General features: G+C 30.2%; 2 protein-coding genes across 5 annotated transcripts in view; one reads left to right on the top strand and one right to left on the bottom strand.

The window, feature by feature from the left end:
* LOC140675560 (DENN domain-containing protein 1A) overlaps window positions 1-2599 on the top strand; it is a 68872-nt gene extending 66273 nt beyond the window's left edge. The window contains exon 12 of one of the 4 annotated variants that reach the window (XM_072910148.1): window positions 303-2599. In XM_072910148.1, the coding sequence (XP_072766249.1) occupies window positions 303-734 (432 nt within the window). In that variant the 3' untranslated portion in view covers window positions 735-2599. The remainder of the gene's footprint in view (window positions 1-302) is intronic. The other 3 variants (XM_072910145.1, XM_072910151.1, XM_072910149.1) reach the window with 3 other exon arrangements.
* Window positions 2600-5374: 2775 nt separating this feature from the next.
* Valrs (Valyl-tRNA synthetase) lies at window positions 5375-13735 on the bottom strand. Its single transcript, XM_072910130.1, has 18 exons — window positions 13403-13735; window positions 12734-12901; window positions 12481-12608; window positions 12235-12399; window positions 11931-12132; window positions 11547-11835; window positions 11325-11449; window positions 9283-9428; window positions 9015-9222; window positions 8735-8905; window positions 8039-8160; window positions 7798-7906; window positions 7251-7523; window positions 6832-7170; window positions 6549-6704; window positions 6224-6427; window positions 5785-6060; window positions 5375-5657 (listed from the first exon to the last, which is right to left on the bottom strand). Exons 1-18 carry the CDS (start codon window positions 13562-13564, stop codon window positions 5442-5444), a joined length of 3459 nt encoding a protein of 1152 aa, XP_072766231.1. The 5' UTR covers window positions 13565-13735; the 3' UTR covers window positions 5375-5441.
* Between the last annotated feature and the right edge of the window lie 8234 nt (window positions 13736-21969).

Genomic DNA, 21969 nt, shown 5'->3' with positions numbered 1-21969 from the left:
CTTTCTTACTTATTTTGGAATTCTGAACTCGTATTTTAAGTTAGAATATTTAATCCTGAAACATAAACACGCGCACATGCACGCATACACGCACACACACACGCGCGCGTGCGCGCACACGCACACACACGACGTGCCCGTACATACACATAATAGAATTTACATATTTAGATAAAATCGAACATTAACATTAAATGAGAAAGAACATTTTTAGACTACAAGGTAAAACTTGTACTTAAGTTTCTTATTTATTGCTTCAATTAAATATTAAAATTTAATTATCAGTATGTATTTTTTTACAGGATTCTTCTGATGTCCCAGATTTAATACGCTTAGATTCAACGACTAGTAATGACGATTTTGATCCACTTCTATCTAAGATTCCCGAGCTTTCAAGCACAAAACAGATGAGTCAATCGTTACATTTACCTGAAATGAATGAAGGTCTTAGTAACCCTTTATATCCTTATTTTCAACAATCATCGCACAAAAACAATGACAAGCCGAAGGTATCCGATAACGTAGGTGATATGGACTTATTACAAGCGTATGGTATAGATTTTAGTAAATTTAGCTTAACTAATAGTGATAATCCATCTATAAAAAACACTGCTATATGTAATCGAAGTGTACCAGATAACAACATTAATAATGTTGATACGATAGACACATTCAATTTAACACTAAACACATCTGCTATTAAATCACCAAATAATTGGACAAAGTTTGAGTAAATATTAGTATAATTTATATATACACATATACATGCATATATATCATAATTGTAAATATATCATTAGTTTTGTTTTTGTTATACATTTAAATATCTTTACCATCAATTATCCGCATTAATACTTTGTTATAAAATCCTCAGAATTAGCCAATAATTATGTTATACTACACATATATATAGTCAACCGTCAAGTGCTGTTTTACACAATAAATTTTATATATTTTTTTTAGATTATAAGAGCATACTTTTGTATAATTCCTCTCTGTATATTTTTTGTATTAAAACTATTAATATTTGTTATATTATATTTTATTAAAGTGGTTTTTCTATTTTTATTATCAATATTTTCAATTACATTTTTGTTATCAAGCAGATTATATATATATTGCGAGAATGTCATTTGTTGCATAATTTCTATTGGAGAACAATTAATATAACAAAAGAACTAAAAAAAAATGATAAATCTGAAAAACCACAAAATTTAAATATAATTTAATATTATAATATTTTGTGTGTTTAAAACATATAATTCAAATGTTGAAAAAAAACCTGTGAAAAAATATATTGTAATCATAAAAATAACAGTATTGTATATTATTACCCTAGTAGAAATAGAAGAGTGACGTCAAATAACATCTAGTTTTAGGTATCTATTTTAGTCGTCTAAGACATTAGTCACTAATAATGAACACTTATAAAATGTCATTTTTTAGATCAGCTTACAGACTTCTATATATTATTTTCAAAGAGTAAAAAGAAACAGGAGGGAATGTATCGGTGGTGGGGGCTAGTCAAATCGCTGACGGAAGCCGCCATTTTGAGTGTCCACTTTTTTGACGCTTATTAGCATCGTCTGCTACTGTCGTCAGAGAGACACGCATGCGCGTATTATTTTGCACAATTATTAATTCTAAAAAAAATAATGAAATAAAATTATGGTGCATTATCAGACTTGTGGCATAACAACAGCGCGAAATTATGGGATAACATTTCATTGGTTAATAATTGTTATCAATATAATAACAAGAATTTAATATTTTATTTAGATATACTATTTAAAGAACAGTAAACAATGTGTTAAAATTTCAATATTATTAATATATATTATTTTATTTGTTGCATATTAAAATTATATATTTCAATTTAATCTTATTGAGTTGATTTTATTAAAAATATTAAGTATATTCTATATTTTTGTATTTAAAACTTTATTCTTTCAGCATCTCCGAAAAGCCATTCAATTTTGGCGCCTATAAGCAGCCATTTTGAGTGTCCACTTTTATGCTGGTATATATAGGCATTTCCGTCCGTTTAGCTCGAGCCATATGCTCCCTCCTGTTTCTTTTTACTCTTTAATTATTTTAGACATGTGTAGGTTCATATAGTGAAATGAGAAAATAGTCTTTATTTGTATATTGTCTTTTTGAGATGTAAAATGCGAGTATAATATTCAGTTTTATTTACAAAATTTCGGTAATTATATTATTAGTCTAATATCCTATTTTTACGGTCAATAAAATGGATGTGATGTATTCACATTTTCAGAACTCGATAAAGACCTCACTTAGGACGTCTAATTTTGATCATTTTATGATACAAATTTATCGTCATTATGCTATCAGAGTGCTCTCTCTCTCTCCCTTTCCCTCTCTCCCTCTCCCTCTCCCTTTCCCTCTCCCTCCCTCTCTCTCTCTCTCTCGCGCGCGCGCGCGCGCAATCTGTATAAGATGCCATTATTATAATTTTACATTGATTTCGTTTATTTTTTTTGTCTACATTTTTATTAAATATTCAATTACGCGTGAATTTTATATATTTACATAGATATCAATTTAAAACTAGGGTTCAGATTTTATACCGTTTTTCGAATATATACGTGTAATCGTGAAACATTTATCCGTTGATTTACTTAAAAAAAGAACGTTTACTATTATACGTTTATTATATTTATATATTATTATATTATACTATATTATTTATTATTATATTGTATTATATTTTATATTTATATACTATTACATTTATATTTTATTATATTTATATATTATACGTTTATTATATGTCATTTCTCTCATACTTCATGCCGCGAAGAGTCAGAGGATACATTCATAGTAATAAGTACATTTTATGCCGCGTATACTTTATACCGTTTAATAAACGATATTCGAATAAACGGATATTCGTTATTATACGTGTAATTAGCATATCCATTTATTAGAAACGTTTATTTCCGAATACGTGTTTTTGAATACTATACGTTTAAACGAAAACACGTTTACTCGTTTACACATTTAAATGAAAATGTTAACACGTATTATTAAGGCAAAAGTGATAATGAGCAGGGAATAAGTAAAAAAATATATCATTTTATAATTTATAAATCATTGTTGTAAAATAATTATATCAATTTTAATTACTATTGCATATTTATTGCAATGTTTTATAAGAATTACGTTATAGAGAAACATATATTAAGATCAGCGTAGGATGTAAAAACGCAAATAAAAACTCAACTTTTTTTAAATAAAAAAAACGCATTTATTTTCGGTTCATTTTTGGACCATCTTCAGCAATACAACATAAGAATAAATATTCTTATAATACATATAATTCATATAACACATTAAAATACTTAAAAGTACGCCGACACGCAAAATGTAATAAGAATCTTGTACTCGAATAAATGAATAAGCTACGTTCATAAAGATATAAGAATGTTTTTCCATAATTTTTTATATAACAATGTAGTGTACAAAATTTCATGTAAAGACTACGATGCCTCGCATGTCGGTCAGACGAGCAGACTTTTAAAAACAAGAATCACTGAACATAAAAATCATATTAACAAAAACAAAAATCTGTTATCGCGGATCACAGACAGAATAATCACGAATTTTATTGGAATAATGTAGAAATTTTAGATGCGAAGCTCTTTATTCTGAATAAGAGGCTTATATCGGAAGTGCTGTTTTATATATGCTAAAAAAAGTTTAAATCGATAGGAAGATACAGAATGCTTACATTATGCATACACGTCTGTCTATTGTCGAAAATATGTTAAGAGTTTAAGAAACTTCGCGCTTTGAGATTTCCTCTATTTAATTATTTAGAAGTTTTGATTTATTATTAGCGACTTATAAACAACGTCCGATTTTGTTATTTTCAGTTGTCCAGTGTATTGAGCGACGATTATGTGCGCTTTGTCACATTATACATATATTGCGTTTGAGATCTGTGAGATGAGTTTCTTTCTGGTTCTTGTTGTTTTTCTTTCAATTTTTACCGTTATAGCGTTATATAGAGAAGTGTATTTAGTGCACGCGTTCGGTATTTTTGTTTGTAAAGTTTGGAGCCGGTAAGAAACTTATTATATTTTGCGTTTTTGTATACTTTCAAATGTTTTAGGGCCGGTTGTTCCAACGTTGGGTAACTTTTACCTTGTTGGTAACTCATCTCTTTCAGATAAAATTTAAAAAAAAGAGACAAAGATATAGTTACCAACAAGGTAAAAGTTACCTATTGTTGAAACAACCGGCCCTTAATGTGTACATGGTTATATATTCTTGCGTTGTAAATTATTATTTTTGAGAAGATTTTCAGACAATATAATTGCCTTTATTCATTCAAGATACCATTGCAGTGCAAGATACTTATCATATACTTGTTTTATTATATATAGCTTATTATTACATCTTATATATTCAGCATATTATATTGAAATATTATTTTTATGAAATACATATAATTCATACATATGGATATGTCGTTTTTCATGTATCATATATTTAATTTATATTTTTAATACTTAACTTATATTTTTAATACTTTTAAGGCTGTTGTTTTCCTACTATAGTAATCATATTGAATTATGTCAAAAACAAGAAATTATTTAATTTTGTTTGGTATGATTAACATCGAAATAAATTATTTCTTTTTAGTATACCACTGTTCATGAGCTCAATAGATTCGTAAAATATTTTATGTGAGAATTTCTTTTTTAATTAGTTTTTACATTAATAAATGTGCATACGTTTCAATTTGCACATCGACATTTCCAACAAATATCTTCTAATTAATCGAAATTCATAGTTTATTTATTAATTCATAAAAAAGAAAAAAATTATATCAAATTGTGTTATTGAACTCGAGTAACGGTATACAAAATTTTTGACAAGAAATAAAATTAATATGATTTTTCGTCAATGTTATATCTGTAGTAGAAGATAATTTAATAAACAGAAATTTAGAAGATAATTTAATAAACCGAAATTTTTAATTATAATTTGTTTCTGCAAATTATAATTAAAGTTAGAGCATTTTTAGAGTACATTTCATAATGTTCTGCATATGCAAAAATATATTTTAAAGAACCTTTTTTTATGTATTGTCTTTCTTTTTTCTGTATTAAGTATCTATAAATATGGATTAAATATCTCTAAAAAAATATCTATTTTTTTACAAATGAATTCGCGTATACTTTGTATAAATACGTTTTAAATCATTTACACACACATTCTTATTTTTTTATATTTAATTTATAAACATAATTAAAAAAAAAGCATAATTATATATAATCTCTTTTTATATTCTTTTTACTATTAAATAGGTCAATAAATAAGGTACTTACTATTAAGTAACTCAATAAATAAATTATATATCTATATTCAGTTGTAGAGTTTGTAAAATTTTCTATTTTATGTATATACTTTTACATTTTTTGTAAGACTATTACTGCATCCATTATTTGTTGCAATTCGCGTTCACTGTTTGCCAATTTTTCTCTGTTATTTTTTTGAACATCAAGTGGGACTTTTGTATTATAATTGGGTACAGCTAAATCTTGTTTTAATTTCTGTATAAGTTCAATCAATTGTTTTTCTTTTTTTTTTAGTTTTTCTAACTCCTTCTTTGGTTCAACCAAACCCTATAAAATATTCATATTAACATAATAAATATTTATAATTACAATTAATATAATATATATATATATATATATATATATATATATATATATATATATATATATAACATATACATAGTACATTAATTACCTTAAGTAAAAGATGCACTTGAACTTTATCATTTATAGTAATGATAGCACAACCTTCCAGGAGTTTCTTTGTGCTAAGAATAGAATATGCAAGAGTTTCTATGAGTAATTTGTATTGAACAATCGTTTTTTTCAAAATTGAATTGTCACATATGATATATGCTTCAGTTTTCATTTTATTAAGCAAATTGTAAGTCGCTCGGGTAGATCTAATATTTTTAATTATTTTTTGCACAAAGTCAACATTCTTTTCAATTTCCTGGTTTCTCCAACGGCACTGAAATATGTCACATGTATCAATAGATCAAATATCAAATTAAAAAATATATATACATGTATATTTACATTTTGATGTATGTTCTGACTCTATGGAATTAAAATTTCATTTTAATTGATTTATTTTAATAAGTCATTATTAATATTATAAGTAAAATAATTACCTCAGAACTATCTGGATATGGACTTATACATATACTTGGATATATTAATTTTTTATAATGTAAGCGTTGGTAGAGTTCTTCTGTTATAAATGGCATAAATGGATTCAATAAACGTAATCCGACATCTAATGTTTTAAATAATACTTTTTGCGCCGTCCACTTTGCCATTTTATTCTCATTTTGAAATATAGGTTTAAGATATTCCTAAAAATGTGAATTGTTATTACTTAAATTGTACACAAAAATATCTTTTTATCTTATGCATATATTATATTTAAGATATTTTTATTATGTATATATCATATATTTAAAAAATGTTACTCACCAAATAAATATCGCATAAGTCATATAACCATAAATTGTAACAGACAGAAGTAGCTAATGCAAAATCATATTGTGCTAATGCTTCATCACAAGTTTTTGCAGCATAACTAAGTCGTGATAACATCCATAAATCTACATTTGTCTCATGTCCACTCAGCTATAATATAATAGAAAATATATATATAAGTACCAAAAAAGTTGAACTTTTGCTTTTTTTATAGTAATAAGATATTTGTTATTATTTAATTATTAAATTATTATTTATATATTAAACAGGATATTACCGTAAACATATTATTATTATTTCTTTGACATGTATATGTAAGTTGTGGTATTATTTTATTTTGTTCTGTACGGAATGTAATTTTTTCTTCATCCGTAAATGTTGCAATATGATTATACCAACGTTTAAGATGCAAATAATTTGTAAAATTAATATTTAATTCCTTTAATGTTTGGTAAACTTTCGAATCAAGTTGTGAGGGTGTATAACCATCAAGATATGAATAAGTTGCTAAATAATTATTTAGCGCTTCCTGTACACAGGCCTCATTCAAAGCTCGTTGATACCACTCGCCATCGCCAATCATGTCAATATTAGAAGTAGCATTATTATTGTATTTCTAAATAAAAATTCAATTAAACTTTTAACTTCTTATTAGATTACAAATGGCTCTTTTAAAAAAATACTAAAATTTATTACATCATTCGTATTATGTTCAAATTTAGGTCCAAGATAGATAAGTGCAAATTTAGTAGCATTCCATATTTTGTTGCAGAAAAATCTGTACCCTTGTACACGGAGTATATCAAGATTTATATCTCGTCCTTGAGTGGTATAAGCACAGAGAGCGAATCGCAAAGCATCTGTACCACATTCAGGAATGCCTTGTGGATAATCACGCCTTTGACCTTCTCGAGCTCGTTCTAGTTCTTTCGGATCTAAATTCGAATCCAGCAATTGCTTTTGGAGATTCTGAAATATTTTGACAATTAAAAAATACTATACTAATATACATACATACATACATATTAAACATGCATATATATATTGTGTGTATATATATATATATATATATATATATATATATATATATATATGTGTGTATATAAGTATGCGTCCTATCTCGAATATTTATATTTATTTTTTTAAATAAAACAAGGAAAAATCTTGTTTAATTATCTTGTTTAAAAATCTTGTAAAATTATTAATTGTTCATACATATATAAATAAAATTATTCATACATACTTCTAAAGATATTCCTTTAATTACATCCATAGGATCTATTACATTTCCCAAAGATTTACTCATTTTTCTTCCATGTGCATCTCTCACCATTGCATGTAGATATACTTCTCTATATAAAATATTTTAATGTTATTTTTACAAACAGAACATACATTTTGTTTACACACATGCATACACATACATACTCTCTCTTTTTTTTCAAAACAAATTATATGATATATTAGATAGCATTATAACATACTTGAAAGGCAACTGTCCCAATAGTTTTTGACCCATAAAAACCATCCTAGCTACCCAAAAGAAAAGTATATCATGGCCAGTTTCTAACAGTGTACCTGGATAAAATGTCTTGAGCTCAGGAGTCTGAAAAATATATCCTAGTCAATATATTGAAGTTATGTATACAGGATGTTTTGCATAAAGTATCATAAGATATTTTTTTCCAAAATTTAATGTCGTACAAAATATTTCAGAAAAAATTTATAGGGTTTTAAAAAAGAAAAAAGGTAATCTTAAAGGTTATTTCAAAGTTATTTCAAGGTTACATGAACATATCAACCTAGATTTCTTAAATGAGATCATTCTAATTTTTTAATATAAATCGATTCCTCATAAATTTCGACATAAAATATAGAGGATAGATAAGTAAAAAGTAGGTAAGTATAATTTGACATAATTTTACATAAACTGAAATATATGTATTATTTACTCTTATAAATACTTAAATATATACATTTTTATAAGCTCTGGTCAAGACTGTGCTCAAGGTGTATATTTTAAAACATCATTCTACTTTCGTTCTATATTTCATGAAAATAAAGATAAAATGATGTTTTAAAGCATTCATAGTAATCTTGATCACAACCTAAGTTATATAGTTTTGTTTCTTAGAAGAAAATTCAATAATATGTAGTATCTATAAGTAGTATGTACATACTTCATCTGGCCAGCCAAAAATGGAGAATGGAAAAAGAGCAGAAGAGAACCAAGTGTCTAATACATCAGGATCTTGTTCTGCAATAATGTCATCTATGTTAACACCTAATCTCTTGGCTGCTTTGTCTCTGGCTTCAGCTTCAGAATGTGCACTGACCCAATATTCATCTGCCTATATAAAATTTTCACATCTTTGATTAATTATATCTACATATAGCTGATTAAAAGATTTGATACATACAAATTGTAAAGCCACTCGCGAGTTATTTCTTCAAAATTACCTCGTTTTTATTCATATGAGAATTAATACATTTAATTGCATAAGCAGGAATACGATGACCCCACCAGAGTTGACGCGAGATACACCAGTCTCGGATACCATCCATCCAAATGTACCAAGTTTTTTTAAACTGCTCTGGAATTATTTTCAGGGCACCTTTGCTTACTGCTTCCTTAGCTTGAGCAGCCATTTCATTACACTTGACATACCTAAAAATATTAGATGATTTTAAAAGTTGATAGTTATAGTATATACAATATGTTACATACCATTGTGGTTTCACGAGAGGCTCAACGACATCTTTCGATCGACTGCATATGGGTATTATCATTGCATTATCTTTTATACTAATCAAGAGGTTTCTCTCTGTCAATTCTTTGATGATAGCCACCCTGGCTTCGAATCTTTTCATTCCCTATAAATAAGATAATATATGTTTATCTTATATACATTTCATATACATGCATATACAGTCAGACCTTTTATCCTACGACCCTCTTATGCTACGAAACCTCTTATCCTACGACAAAAAATCCTCTCATGCTACGGCCGCAAAAGGGGAATTATATCCCCACTCTCAAATTTTTGTCGTAGGATCAGAGGTTTAAGGGGAAGATTCCGGATCGAAAATGTCGTAGGATAAGAGGTCCGACTGTAATACAATTTAAATAAAGTATTTTATGTATATAATACAAAGACACATCCAAAATTCACAAAAGGGAAAGAAGTAACTATTTGTGCGAAAATAAGTTAGAAAATGTAAAATAAAATCTTTTTATACAAGACTTTGTTTTTAAAAAAATTTAATTTGAAAAATTAATATAAATTTTCAAGTTTAATTTAACCTTTAATAACTTTTTATGTCATTTGTCATCAAATTAATCTGGACTATAGCTTTTAATATATAAGTAAAAAAGTTCCATTAGTAATATACAGGTAATAATATTTTCTTATTTTTTTTAAAAATATTTAAAATTTAAATTATACACTTAAAAAAGGGCTCGCGAGTGGCTTTACATTTAAAATATCAAAATTATTTTTATCTGGATTAGGCATTTATCCATAAATTATGATAGTCTATGTGTAAACAATGTAAACTATATGTAACATGTCATTTATGTCAATAGAGTAATCTATGCAATATGGCATTTGCAACTTTCCACGCGAAGCGAGGTGGACGGGGTAGGTGCGGGAGGGGAGACCGAAGGCCCTTCCTTGCACCCCTCCGCGCGCGCGCGTGTGTGTGTGTGTGTGTGTGTGTGTGTGTGTGTGTATGTAAACTTTTTTTGTCTCTTTTCCTTTACATATACATATATCAAAGGGCTAAGATATAATAACTGAAACTATTTTTGTTTATAACTTTTTAATAAACAACGAGCGCCGACTAAAACCTTTTGAACGTTACTCAGGGTCATGACCTTGACAACATATGTCAAGGTCAAGGTTATCGGCGAGGGGTCCCCTAATATACATATTTACCGTATTTACTTTTTATTTAATCAAAGGTAACTCAGTAAAAAACAATCGTAGAAAAATTTTTAAAAAACGATTTTGTAGTAAAAACTTCAAGCTTTCACGTTAAAAGATTAGAATTGTTGCAGAATTTTTTTCCTCTAATTTAAAGTGATCATATATTTAGTGCTTCGATGCGAGACGTGTCCAAGAAAGCAAAAAAAAAAAAGGTTTACTTCCCAAAGTCATAACAAGAAACAAGACGAAAAGCTTTGTTGTCAATTACCAGTAATAACTATGGGCAAGAGCACCACATAGTGTATAAAATAACAACTAACGCTGGAGAATTAACACTATCTATGAAATACCAATAGCATCATCTGAAGGAAACAATAACTTGTCATTGGGAAAATAGACCAGATGTTTAGTTTAGTACCTTGATGAGAGCCGTGTCCAAGCAAAAAAAAAAAGAACTGAATAAAACACGTGCTTATATTTTTATACATTTAAAAATATGTTGCAAAGTTATGGGACACCCTGCATATGTATACATATATATATATATATAATTATAAAATATAAGGAAATATATAATTCAATTATATTATATATTATATATAAAACATATAACAAGATTGTTAGAAACATTATTCAAAAGGAAGTATAAAAAATATATTAATTGTAAAATTTTTAAAATTATTTTCCTCAGAAACAATCTTGTCTAAAAAAAATAGTTCGATATTTTTTATTTTTTCATGAGAAGTTATTTTTCTATTGATTATACTTTAATTGAAAGGGAAAGGAGAGAATAATGCAATGCTATATATATATATATATGTATATAAAGAAAAAATCATACCGTAAATTTTCCACAGTTTGCAGCAATATTTCCATCATCATCGAAAATATTTATGAATGATAAATTGTGTCTTTTCCCTACTTCATAATCATTTGGATCATGAGCTGGCGTAATCTTTACAGCGCCTAAAGAATAATTTCATTAGATATGGTTTCATAATCACTCCAGTTTTAACATTTTCACTTAACTTATTAAGCTACATATTTACCAGTACATATTTACCTGTGCCAAAGTTTATGTCAACAAATTCATCTGCTATAATAGGTATGCATCTATCACAAAATGGATGCTGCACGTATTTTCCGATATATTGCGCATATCTACTATCGTTTGGATGCACAGCAATAGCAGTATCTCCTAGCATAGTTTCAATACGAGTAGTTGCTACAGTTATTTTATCTTTCGAATTAAAGAGCTGATAAGCGAAAAATATCAAAACACCAAATTCTACTTTCTTTTCATAGCCAGGTATCGTCAGTAGAGTTCGACCATTTAATTCCACCTTATCAACCTATTTTTAACATATTTTTAAGAAAATTCTCATATTGATTTATAAATAAAAAAATAGATAAATTTGTTTAAAAAATATTTGAATATAGTACTCACTTCAATATCTGATATTGCACTTTTTAGAGCACATGACCAATTAACTAAACGATTGCTACGATAAATAATGCCTTCATCATGCAAGCGCACAAACGCTTCTGTTACAGCTTTACATAATTTAGGATCCATTGTAAAACAAGCACGACTCCAATCAAAGGAACCACCTATCGTCCTTAATTGTGAATAAATTCTGTCGCCCTTTCTAGAAAATATTTCAAATATCACTATTAGATAATATTATATTAACATCTATATTTTTTATAATCTTACAAAAAGAAATATTTTTTTTAAAGGTTATGCTTACTCATGCTTCCATTGCCATATTCTCTTGATAAATTCTGCTCTACCAATATCATGACGAGTTTTCTTTTCTTCTTTCCAAAGCTTTTTCTCTACAACCACTTGAGTAGCAATACCTGCATGATCACAACCTGGATTCCAAAGGGTCATACGACCTTTCATACGATTCCTAAATAAAGACAGTAATTTTAATATTCTACTTATATAAAAAAAAATCTTAAAAAATTATTCCAACTTATATAATATCTACCATCTAGTAATAGAATCTTCCACAGCATTAGTCAGAGCATGTCCAAGATGTAAAAAACCAGTCACATTAGGTGGTGGTATTATCATTACAAATTTTTCTTTCATGTTTTCTTTGAATATATCTTTTCTCTAAAATAGAGATGAATATTTTAAATAAATATGTTTTAATCTTGTGTATGTGTGTGTATGCATGCATGTATATTTATATAAATTTAAATAATTGTTTTTAATCTGTCTTCTATATATTAACATACTCCATATTCTGGTTTAAAAAAGCCTTCTTTTTCCCACCAAGCATACCATGCAGTTTCTACATATTGTGGATTATATGTATCTGGCATTAGACCTGAAACATCTTTTTTCTTTCCAGATGGTACGTTAATAGTACAGATTGATGTAATCTCTTTCTTCTTATCATTTTTCTAAAATATGTTAAATTATTAAATTAGATACTATGTACATACAAATATACAATTATATTTTCTATTTGCATTATAAACCTATATAGTTAACCTTAGTTTTATTTTGTTTACACTTTTTATACTCAATTTATTCACTTTTTCTTTCTTCAACGCTTGCATTTATAATCTTAGTTCAAGTTCTAAAAAAAAAAACTCTAGGGAGTGCTAGCAATATAAACAGATGTCTTGGAATCTTTTCTTGGATTTCTTAGTGATACTTATTAACAAATGTTTTATATATATATATATATATATATATATTTCATAGATATATTCATAATGATATAACTAAATAATCCAAAACATAAAACATAACTAATTAAAGTAATTAAATTCAGATTTACGAAAGCTGTATAATGAATAGCAGGATCCATATGGATAATTAAGATATTAAATAATATACATGTTTTCTGTACTATTTTAGAACCAAAAAATTTAACATATATCCAAGTATATACTTACATCTTGTTTTTCTTTCACCTTTGTCGGCTTTTCATTTTCCTTTTTCTCTAGTTTTTGTTTAAATTTTTCCAACTTTGCCAACTTTTTGGCTTCCTTTTGCAATTGCTTTGGTGTTTTCTGAGAACTATTTTCCGCAGTCTCGCCGTTTTCCATATTAAACATTTTCTTTTTTTCAATAAAAAGAATTTAATATCCGTCTTTTTCCTGTTTTATATTCAAATGAGAGAAACTCTTTGGACAAATTGGCTGACGAAACATCAAAGATTGCAAAACTAACCACGAAAGTGTCATTCAACACTAGTACGTGAGGTTTGTTCTTTGTACGTAGCTAATAGCGAATTCGAGATTTGTTCTTTATTGTTACTCTGAGTTCATAGTCCACTGCACTGAACAGAACTAGAGACCCTCAAATAAGAGTCGCAAAATAAGGTCTTCGATGTTGATTGGTGCCGCCATGTTTCAGTTAATGCCGCGAAATTAACCTTTGTAAGGCTTTAAATTAAAAGATACGAGTTATATAAATAATAAATTTTATTTTTTATATCGTATTATGCATCGCCATTGTTTTGCTATCAAAATTTTTTTTTTTTTTTATGTCTTACATGCGATCTTACATCTAAATAAAACAAATCTTTGAAAAATTTTTAATTTTAATTTATGACAATTGGGTATGAAATTGCACTGTATATAAGTTAAAAATAGTTTTTGTAATTCATTTTTTATGTTAATATGTGGTTTAGAATCGTACATTTTTTTCACATTGTCGGAATATACGTTCCATTTGTAAAAATGCATTAAATGTTGCTTGATTAACAAAAAACAATGCGTTTTCTTTAAAACAACGTATTGGTACTAGTTTCGAATAATTTGGTATTTCATTTTTTTTTTTTTTTACAAACGGAACGAATACAGTTTTTGCATAACAGAGAAGTTTTTAACAAGCTATGGATTATTAAGGGTCGGCAAACGACACGGTGGAGATCTCATGCGGAGACTTCGGAACTACAAATTCTTTTCGACGATATTTCGGCTATAAATTAAGAAAGAATCATATTTAACAGTGATATTCTTATTTAGGAGGATTGCTCGCAGCCCCCTAAAGAGCGATTTTTTGAAAAAAAAGGCTTAAAATAAAATTTCATAAAGTTGACATGAATAAGGTATACTGATTGTGAATGAAGCATATAGACCAGGTGCACCGATTGTAATTATTATAAATTTTTTAAAAGCCAAAATGCAAAATCTGGCTCTTTAGCGGGGTAATAAACTTTGCAAGGAATGTTGCAAAAAAAGTTTTAAAAAGAAATATAACTTCTTCGAGGCAAAATATTACCGAATAGAATATTGTATTTGTACCTAAAGTGCAAGTGCAGCTAATTGTAAGAAATTGAGTTGGCAGCACCGCTTGCTAAGAAGAGACAATGAAAGACAATAATGTCGTCTTCGTCTCTCTTGAAATGCAATGATGTTTGTACGTATACAGGCATACACCAATACATTAAATAAGAATTTATTTCTCAATGTTGGTGACATTGACGCTGGAATTTTCTGGTCGGCCCTGCCAGCCCTTAAGGGTCGAGAGGACCCACGGTGGAGACCTCATGTGGAGACTTCGGAACTACAAATTCTTTTCGACGATATTTCGGCTATAAATTAAGAAAGAATCATATTTAACAATGATATTCTTATTCAGGAGGATTTCTCGCAGCCCGCTAAAGAGCGATTTTTTGGAAAAAAGGCTTAAAATAAAATTTCATAAAATTGACATGAATAAGGTATACTGATCGTGAATGAAGCATATAGACCAGATGCACCGATTGTAATTATTATAAATTTTTTAAAAGCCAAAATGCAAAATCCGGCTCTTTAGCGGGGTAATAAACTTTGCAAGAAATGTTGCAAAAAAAGTTTTATAAAGAAATATAACTTTTTCGAGGCAAAATATTACCGAATAGAATATTGTATCTGTACCTAAAGTGCAAGTACAGCTAATTGTAAGAAATTGAGTTGGCAGCACCGCTTGCTAAGAAGAGACAATGAAAGACAATAATGTCGTCTTCGTCTTTCTTAAAATGCAATAATGTTTGTACGTATACAGACGTACACCAACACATTGAATAATAGTTCATTTTTCAATTTGGTAGCAGTGACGCTGGAATTTTCTCGTCGCTCCGGTAGACCCTTAAGGATCGACAGGACCGACGAGAAAATTCCAGCGTCACTGTCACCAACATTGAGAAATGATATACGTACCAACACTATTGTATTGCTCGCGTGGACGCTTGTAAGATAGAAAAAGATCGCGCAATTGCGCTGTTCCTTGTTCCTCTTCAAGCATATAGGATTATCGAGATACGGCCTGAAAATACTTTCTGGTCTCTTGTGGCAGAAAGCAGTAATGTAACAAGGCTAATGGGCGCCCACTTTTTATAAAATTTATATTTACATATTTATATATATATATATATATATATATATATATATATATATATATATGTATATATGTATCCAAATTGTAACTAAAATTATATACAGGGTATCCCAGACTTACCGAATCACCTGTTAATGATGGATTCCTGAGGTCATTTAGAGACGAAAATCCTAATACCAAAATGTCAAGGCTACAATAGTTTTCAAATCGTAAGAGTTTAAAGTTGACCAATTAGCATGACAAAACTTCGCGCGCTCAGGCACGTCGCATATTAAAAGTGTCACCGCACTAAATTTAATTATCAACATTGAAATATTGATAAATTATGTATTTAATTTATTGTTAAGTTATTGTTATGTAGTAATTTTTATTGTTATTAAAATAATTTTATAAATTTACTTCCTTCATGTGCGGTTAATAAATTTTAAGCACTCTATGTATATAAGTTAAATATATACATAGAGTGCTCATTTTAAGCACTCTATGTATATATTTAACTTATATACATAGAGTGCTTAAAATGATCCGCCCTTCAGACATCTGTTCCATTTTCAATCTGCAATAAGTATCAATATGCTGTGCACAAATTAATATCAAAGTAATTATAGAAATTGTGCTAAAATTATCGATTTTAAAATCTGAAAAACCATCAATTATATTTGTATTATATTAAATTATTAATTTGTTATAATAAAAACATAATCCTTTGCGCTTGTCGGAAACATAACAACAAAAGCGCTAAAAGATTTTATATTCTTATCCTAAAAAATGCTGTGTACAAAAAATATATATAGAATATATAAATAAAAATATAAATGTAAATAAAATTTAATAATATAATAGATATATTAATATAAATAAGAATAATAATTTAAATTTAAAAATGATAAAAATAAAAATACTATTATGTACAATTTTTTCAGTGTAATTTTATTTTATGATATTTAACGGGATAAAAATATGTATACACTTAACAATGGCAAGCAATGCATATATGAAAACATGTGTGTGTGTGGTGTGCGTGTGTCAAATGGTATTATTAATTTAATAATTATTTTAAAGTTAATAATAATTCAGAGATAATAAGATTGCCATTGTTTCTGTGGATAATGTTATATACAGTACAAATTAATAAATTCGACTGGATCGCAATTTAAACTGAGTTAAGTGATTGCATCGCAAAGTGACTTCAACCACATAGTGGGAAGTACTATAATTAATATACAGTATATTTAAAGTACTTTTAATTAATATACATGTCTCTCAACGTAGTTTCTTATATATTTATAAATATTTAATATGTTTCATTTTTATCTGCTTATTACTATATATTTTCAAAAACAATGCATTGCAAAATAAAAATTATTACGTCAAACACTTTGTGACGCAATCACACTTGTCAGTTTAAATTGCGATCTCGATTCTGCAATGCATTATTTTCATAATTTAAAAATTAAAAACAATAACATAAAATAAATTGCAACAATAAAATATATTTTAATTATTATAATAATATTTATATATTTTTTAAAATCATTTCTTTACATAATAGTAATAAGCAGAATTTTCCCACCATCTCTTCCCAAGCGACTCAGGATGTCATTGACCATTATATTCAGAAAAAATTGATCATTTTTATTATATTATATATGTATATATAAATATTTAATATAATTACATATTTTTAATAGTTCAATGACACTATTTCTTTTTCTGAGTCGCTTTCTGTGCTTCGATGACATACTGCGGTTCCCGAATTGGCATATTTCTTTCCGCTCTACTATCAATTATCTCAGGAACCAGGCAGTCCTCGTAAAATCGTTTAAGCAGTGGTAACATTTTTGATTCCCAAAATCTGTCATCACGCTCGACAAACGTGTACTTTAATCCAAAGGGTGTCCACACAGCAAAAATGCAATATTTTCTTTGCGTTATGTGGAGCTGCCCCTGTATTTGGAAATAGTACGTGTGTCTTTGATTTATACGAGTGTCATTCGTTTTATCGAAAATTCGATGAACATCTGCAATCTTATTAAGCATTGCATCGGTAGGAGACACTTGCCGCGCCGCATAAGGACATTTAATCTCAACGACAGTATCGTTTCCGATAATGCCGTCAGGCGTTGCAGCAAGATATGAAATTTCTTCATCAATAAATATTCCACCATCATTGATTTCTATTCCCAACTCTACCTGCAATTGCTCTCGGGCCACCATCTCTTTTTCTTTACCCCACTCAACAGCCACATTCGTCAGTCGAGGAGGATAAAGAATTGCTTTTACAAGATTTTGGCACGAAGTTGTTTCTCTTTTGCTGCAAACTTTTCCAAAGTTTGAAGCAGTGAGAAGATTTCGCTGTATGTTGTGCCACTCCGGATTTTCATGCTGACCCCGTGTAGCACCATTCCAATACAGCACGATTGCATTGTTGATCTTTTAACAATTGATAATGATTAGATCTCAGCTATTCGTACATATGATCTTCTATATTTGGTCGTTCCGCATTTGGTCCGTAATCTTTATCGGCCGTAAAAGTTTTAGCAAAATATTTTGATGTACGAATAGAAAGACCTAATTCTTTTGCCGCACGCGCGTGTTGCTGATAGTTTTTATTTTTTTAAATATTCCTTTTTTCTATTATTTTTGTACACGCAGGAGGTTCTTTACCTATTGCGTGACAAGTAGAACTTAATGCTTGCACAGTATTAAATTGTACTACAGATGTTTTCACGCAGGCTTGATAAGAACCTTTTTTTGCAAAATTAATACGTTTGCCACCAATAAATTTACTAATAATTCCATTGCCACTTTCCACGGAATTACTTGTAAATTGATACAGTAAACTATCAGCATGTTCTATTACACGTTTCATTGCAATTTCAATTTTTAATAATAGCCCAGCCTTTTGTAATTGAGGCACAAGATTTTTTTCACCTTCTTTCTCCGGTACAAAAATATTTAAGAGAAGAACAACCTTTATGCTCACCGAATACATGGCTGAGTATATTTAATAAATCTTTTATTAATCCTGCGACATTTTGACCTCGAGATCCTTTGCAATTTCGACGAAACTTTACAGCTTTTACTACAGCGTTCCGAATTTTCATTACGCTGTTCGTAACAATTTTTTTTAATTTGGACATATTTCTACCACCACTACTACCCGCTTCGCGTATTTTATTACACATATTGCGGAGAAGATGATTCGTGCATTCAATCTTCTCCACAACAATATTCGCATACGACGGGAAATCTCTTAATTTTTTTAATACATTGCTATCACCGTTACCAATATATTTAGCATAAATCAATCCATGCATTTCTAAACTAAGTCGGAAGCTTTCGAGGATTATATCAATTTCCATACTTGTAGAGCTTTAATCATTTCTCTGTTGTGCCGCGGGACGACACTGGGTTCGGGATCCGCGGAGAAGAGCAGGATTCAGGGCGCGGGGAGGCTTCTTCCTTTCAATAACGTAGAATCCTTGTAATAGTTATCGAAATATAATATATATACTCCAGTACAGAGGTGTAGCGCAGTTTTATTGTCTATGAAGGCGAGGTCGGTTCCTTTCCTGGCGTTACGTCGTAGGCGGAGATGGGCTCTTCGCGTCGGTCGTTGTGAGGGTTGGCGGTTCGCACTTGGTCTCACTCGCGCACTTCGATTATTCTTTATGACTGCTCGTCGCAGTTATGACTATTACTAACTTACTTTTTTGACTGCCTGCGCGTCCGAGCGCGGGTGGGTTTTTTATACCGTTGGGCGAGCATCCTAAATTTTGGTCGGGTTGCCCAACTCGCGCTGAGTGCAAGCGCAGCGGGTTCAAAGGTCGGACTTCCTGATTTGCGCTCTTTCGCAACGCTCGCCGCGGTGTTCCGGCTTCGTCTCCGGTTTCGCGCTGGCTCGCTATGTCAGCGGCACGCGCGGTCAATGCGCCTAATCGCGGTATGCGGATATCGCAATGCTTATTGCGTTAGCATTTCGCAATCGCTGTCTTAATGCTTTATCGATATATAATATTTATTTGTATAATGTTTGTATAATTAGTTATAGTCTCGGGCTATAACATCCCTCCCCCGTTGTAAAAAGAAAACGGAGGGACGACGCTTTTCTTACTTTTATTTACATTACTTGCTTACTTTATATATGTATAAATGTACAATTGTTGTTTCTTAACATTAAAATCGTGTACTTAGACTACGCTTAAGTATAGGTTTCGGGAATCCGTAGGATAGGTCGTCGTCGGATATTCGCACGGACGGTCGTCTGTTTTGCTTCCTTCTTATGTGTAGTTTAATTAAGAGTATTGTCGTAATTGCTAGCGCTATGGTTATTATGCCACTTACAGATATCGGGATGATAAACTGTTTGTGTGTGTAAAACGTTTCGTTGCTGTGACGTAGGTCATTGTCTATGTTCTGTATTCTATTTTTTAGTTCTGCTAGCTCTGCGCGATGTTGTAGCACGTCTTTCGCTTGGCATTGTGTCTCATCTCGTGTTTCCGTGTCGTCCCGTATGAACGTCAGGTTTGTTTCGGGTAGGAACGTTTCTAGGTTGCCGCCAAGGATCGTGTCTTTATTTTTTATAGTCATGTCCGGCGTTATTACTTTACAGTTGTCGCGTATAGTTAGTTTGCCAGTATGTTTTATTATTATTCTTTTTTCTTGTCTTTCTTCGCACGTTATTACGATTTGCGTGTTGCTTACGATTGAGTATAGCCAGGCGTGTGAATCGTATAACGGGATTCATATAGCATTGCTCGTGATAGTGTGTTTCGCGTTACAGTGATTGCGGTACTGGTGTCTTTGTAAGTACATTTGCACTTCGCACGGGCTATCTACGTTTATGCGGCGTATCGGATAGATTTTTTCGCAGGTGTATTCGTTATTTTTCTTGTAACATTCGTTAAGTTCGTCTTCGCTTATCTGTAGGTATGTGTGTCCCTCTCAATTTAGTACTATTACCTGATTTTTTACATCCGCGTGCGTGAATATATTTTCTCGGTCATGTGTTGGCAGGGGGATTACCCTAACTACGTCATACGCTGGTTGTGAGATTAGCGGGAATTGTAGTACGGTGAATATTTTCGGTCCGTCTCGATACGCGCTTATCTTTACGTATTCTTCGATATTGAGCCATTCTTCGCTACTTAGTTTAAAAGGAAAGTATAGCCCTTGCGTTCCCTGTGCGGCGGCTTTTTGGAGTTGCGTGATTATATTCTCAATTGGCGTTAATATCGGATGCATTGTGCCCTTTCGTATGTACGTTAAGTATTCGATTACATCTTTCGCGTTGCTCGTGAGGTCGGCTATCATTGCTAATATTACAGTGAAGTGTTCGTCGATCTCCTCGCGAGTACTGTATTCCCTAATCTGGTGGGTTTTGAGTCTACCGTTATAGTCTAGCATATTTTCGAGTTTGTCTAAGTGTGTGATTGTTGAATTTAGAACTTGTAGCTGATTTTTCATCACGTGTTGTACCGTGTGTTGTGTGTTCTGTAGTAAATGTATCTGTTCGTCTATTAATTTTTTATCGTTCGCGTCCATGGTTTCGAATAGAGTTTTGGCTACCGTTCCGATTCCGTCGAACAGTCCTCTACGTTTATTTGTTTGTGGTGCGTATAGTGTATTTATGATTGTTATCAGTCGCGTAAGCTGGTCCGTGTCTCTTTTGACTATTTCGTTAAATTGTGGCAAGTTTTCCGGTTAGTGTTTTCGAGTATCATCTCTGTGCACATTGCGTTCGTCTGTTCTATGTATATTTTTACTTGCCGAAATTTTTCGTTGATTTGGTCGAAGTCTAGTTTGATTACTAGCTTCCATGTCTTCTTTACTTGGTGCAGGCGGCCTATCTTCTCGAAATACAATCCGGGATTATATTCGAATTCTTGTATTTCATAGGTGTCGCTTGCCTTTTCTGCTTCTGTGAGCATCGCATCATCCAATAGGTGAGGTATCTGTAATGTTATATTATATTTCATTTTTATTTTCAGTTCGCGAACGTCGTTTAATCCTTATGTTGCGCTTTTTTTATCGTTGCGGGCGTTTTTATTTCTTTCGCGGGGTCTGAGGCGGGTCCGTTATATTTTCATTCTTCCTTGCGCGTCAGACTGTTTTCGGTTTCGTTCGCGTCGTG

The sequence above is a fragment of the Anoplolepis gracilipes genome, unplaced genomic scaffold (genome assembly GCF_047496725.1).
Source record: "Anoplolepis gracilipes unplaced genomic scaffold, ASM4749672v1 Contig19, whole genome shotgun sequence".
NCBI classification, from domain to species: domain Eukaryota; kingdom Metazoa; phylum Arthropoda; class Insecta; order Hymenoptera; family Formicidae; genus Anoplolepis; species Anoplolepis gracilipes.
Note: the sequence above shows the minus strand (reverse complement) of the source record. Positions and strands in the feature narration are given on the sequence as shown.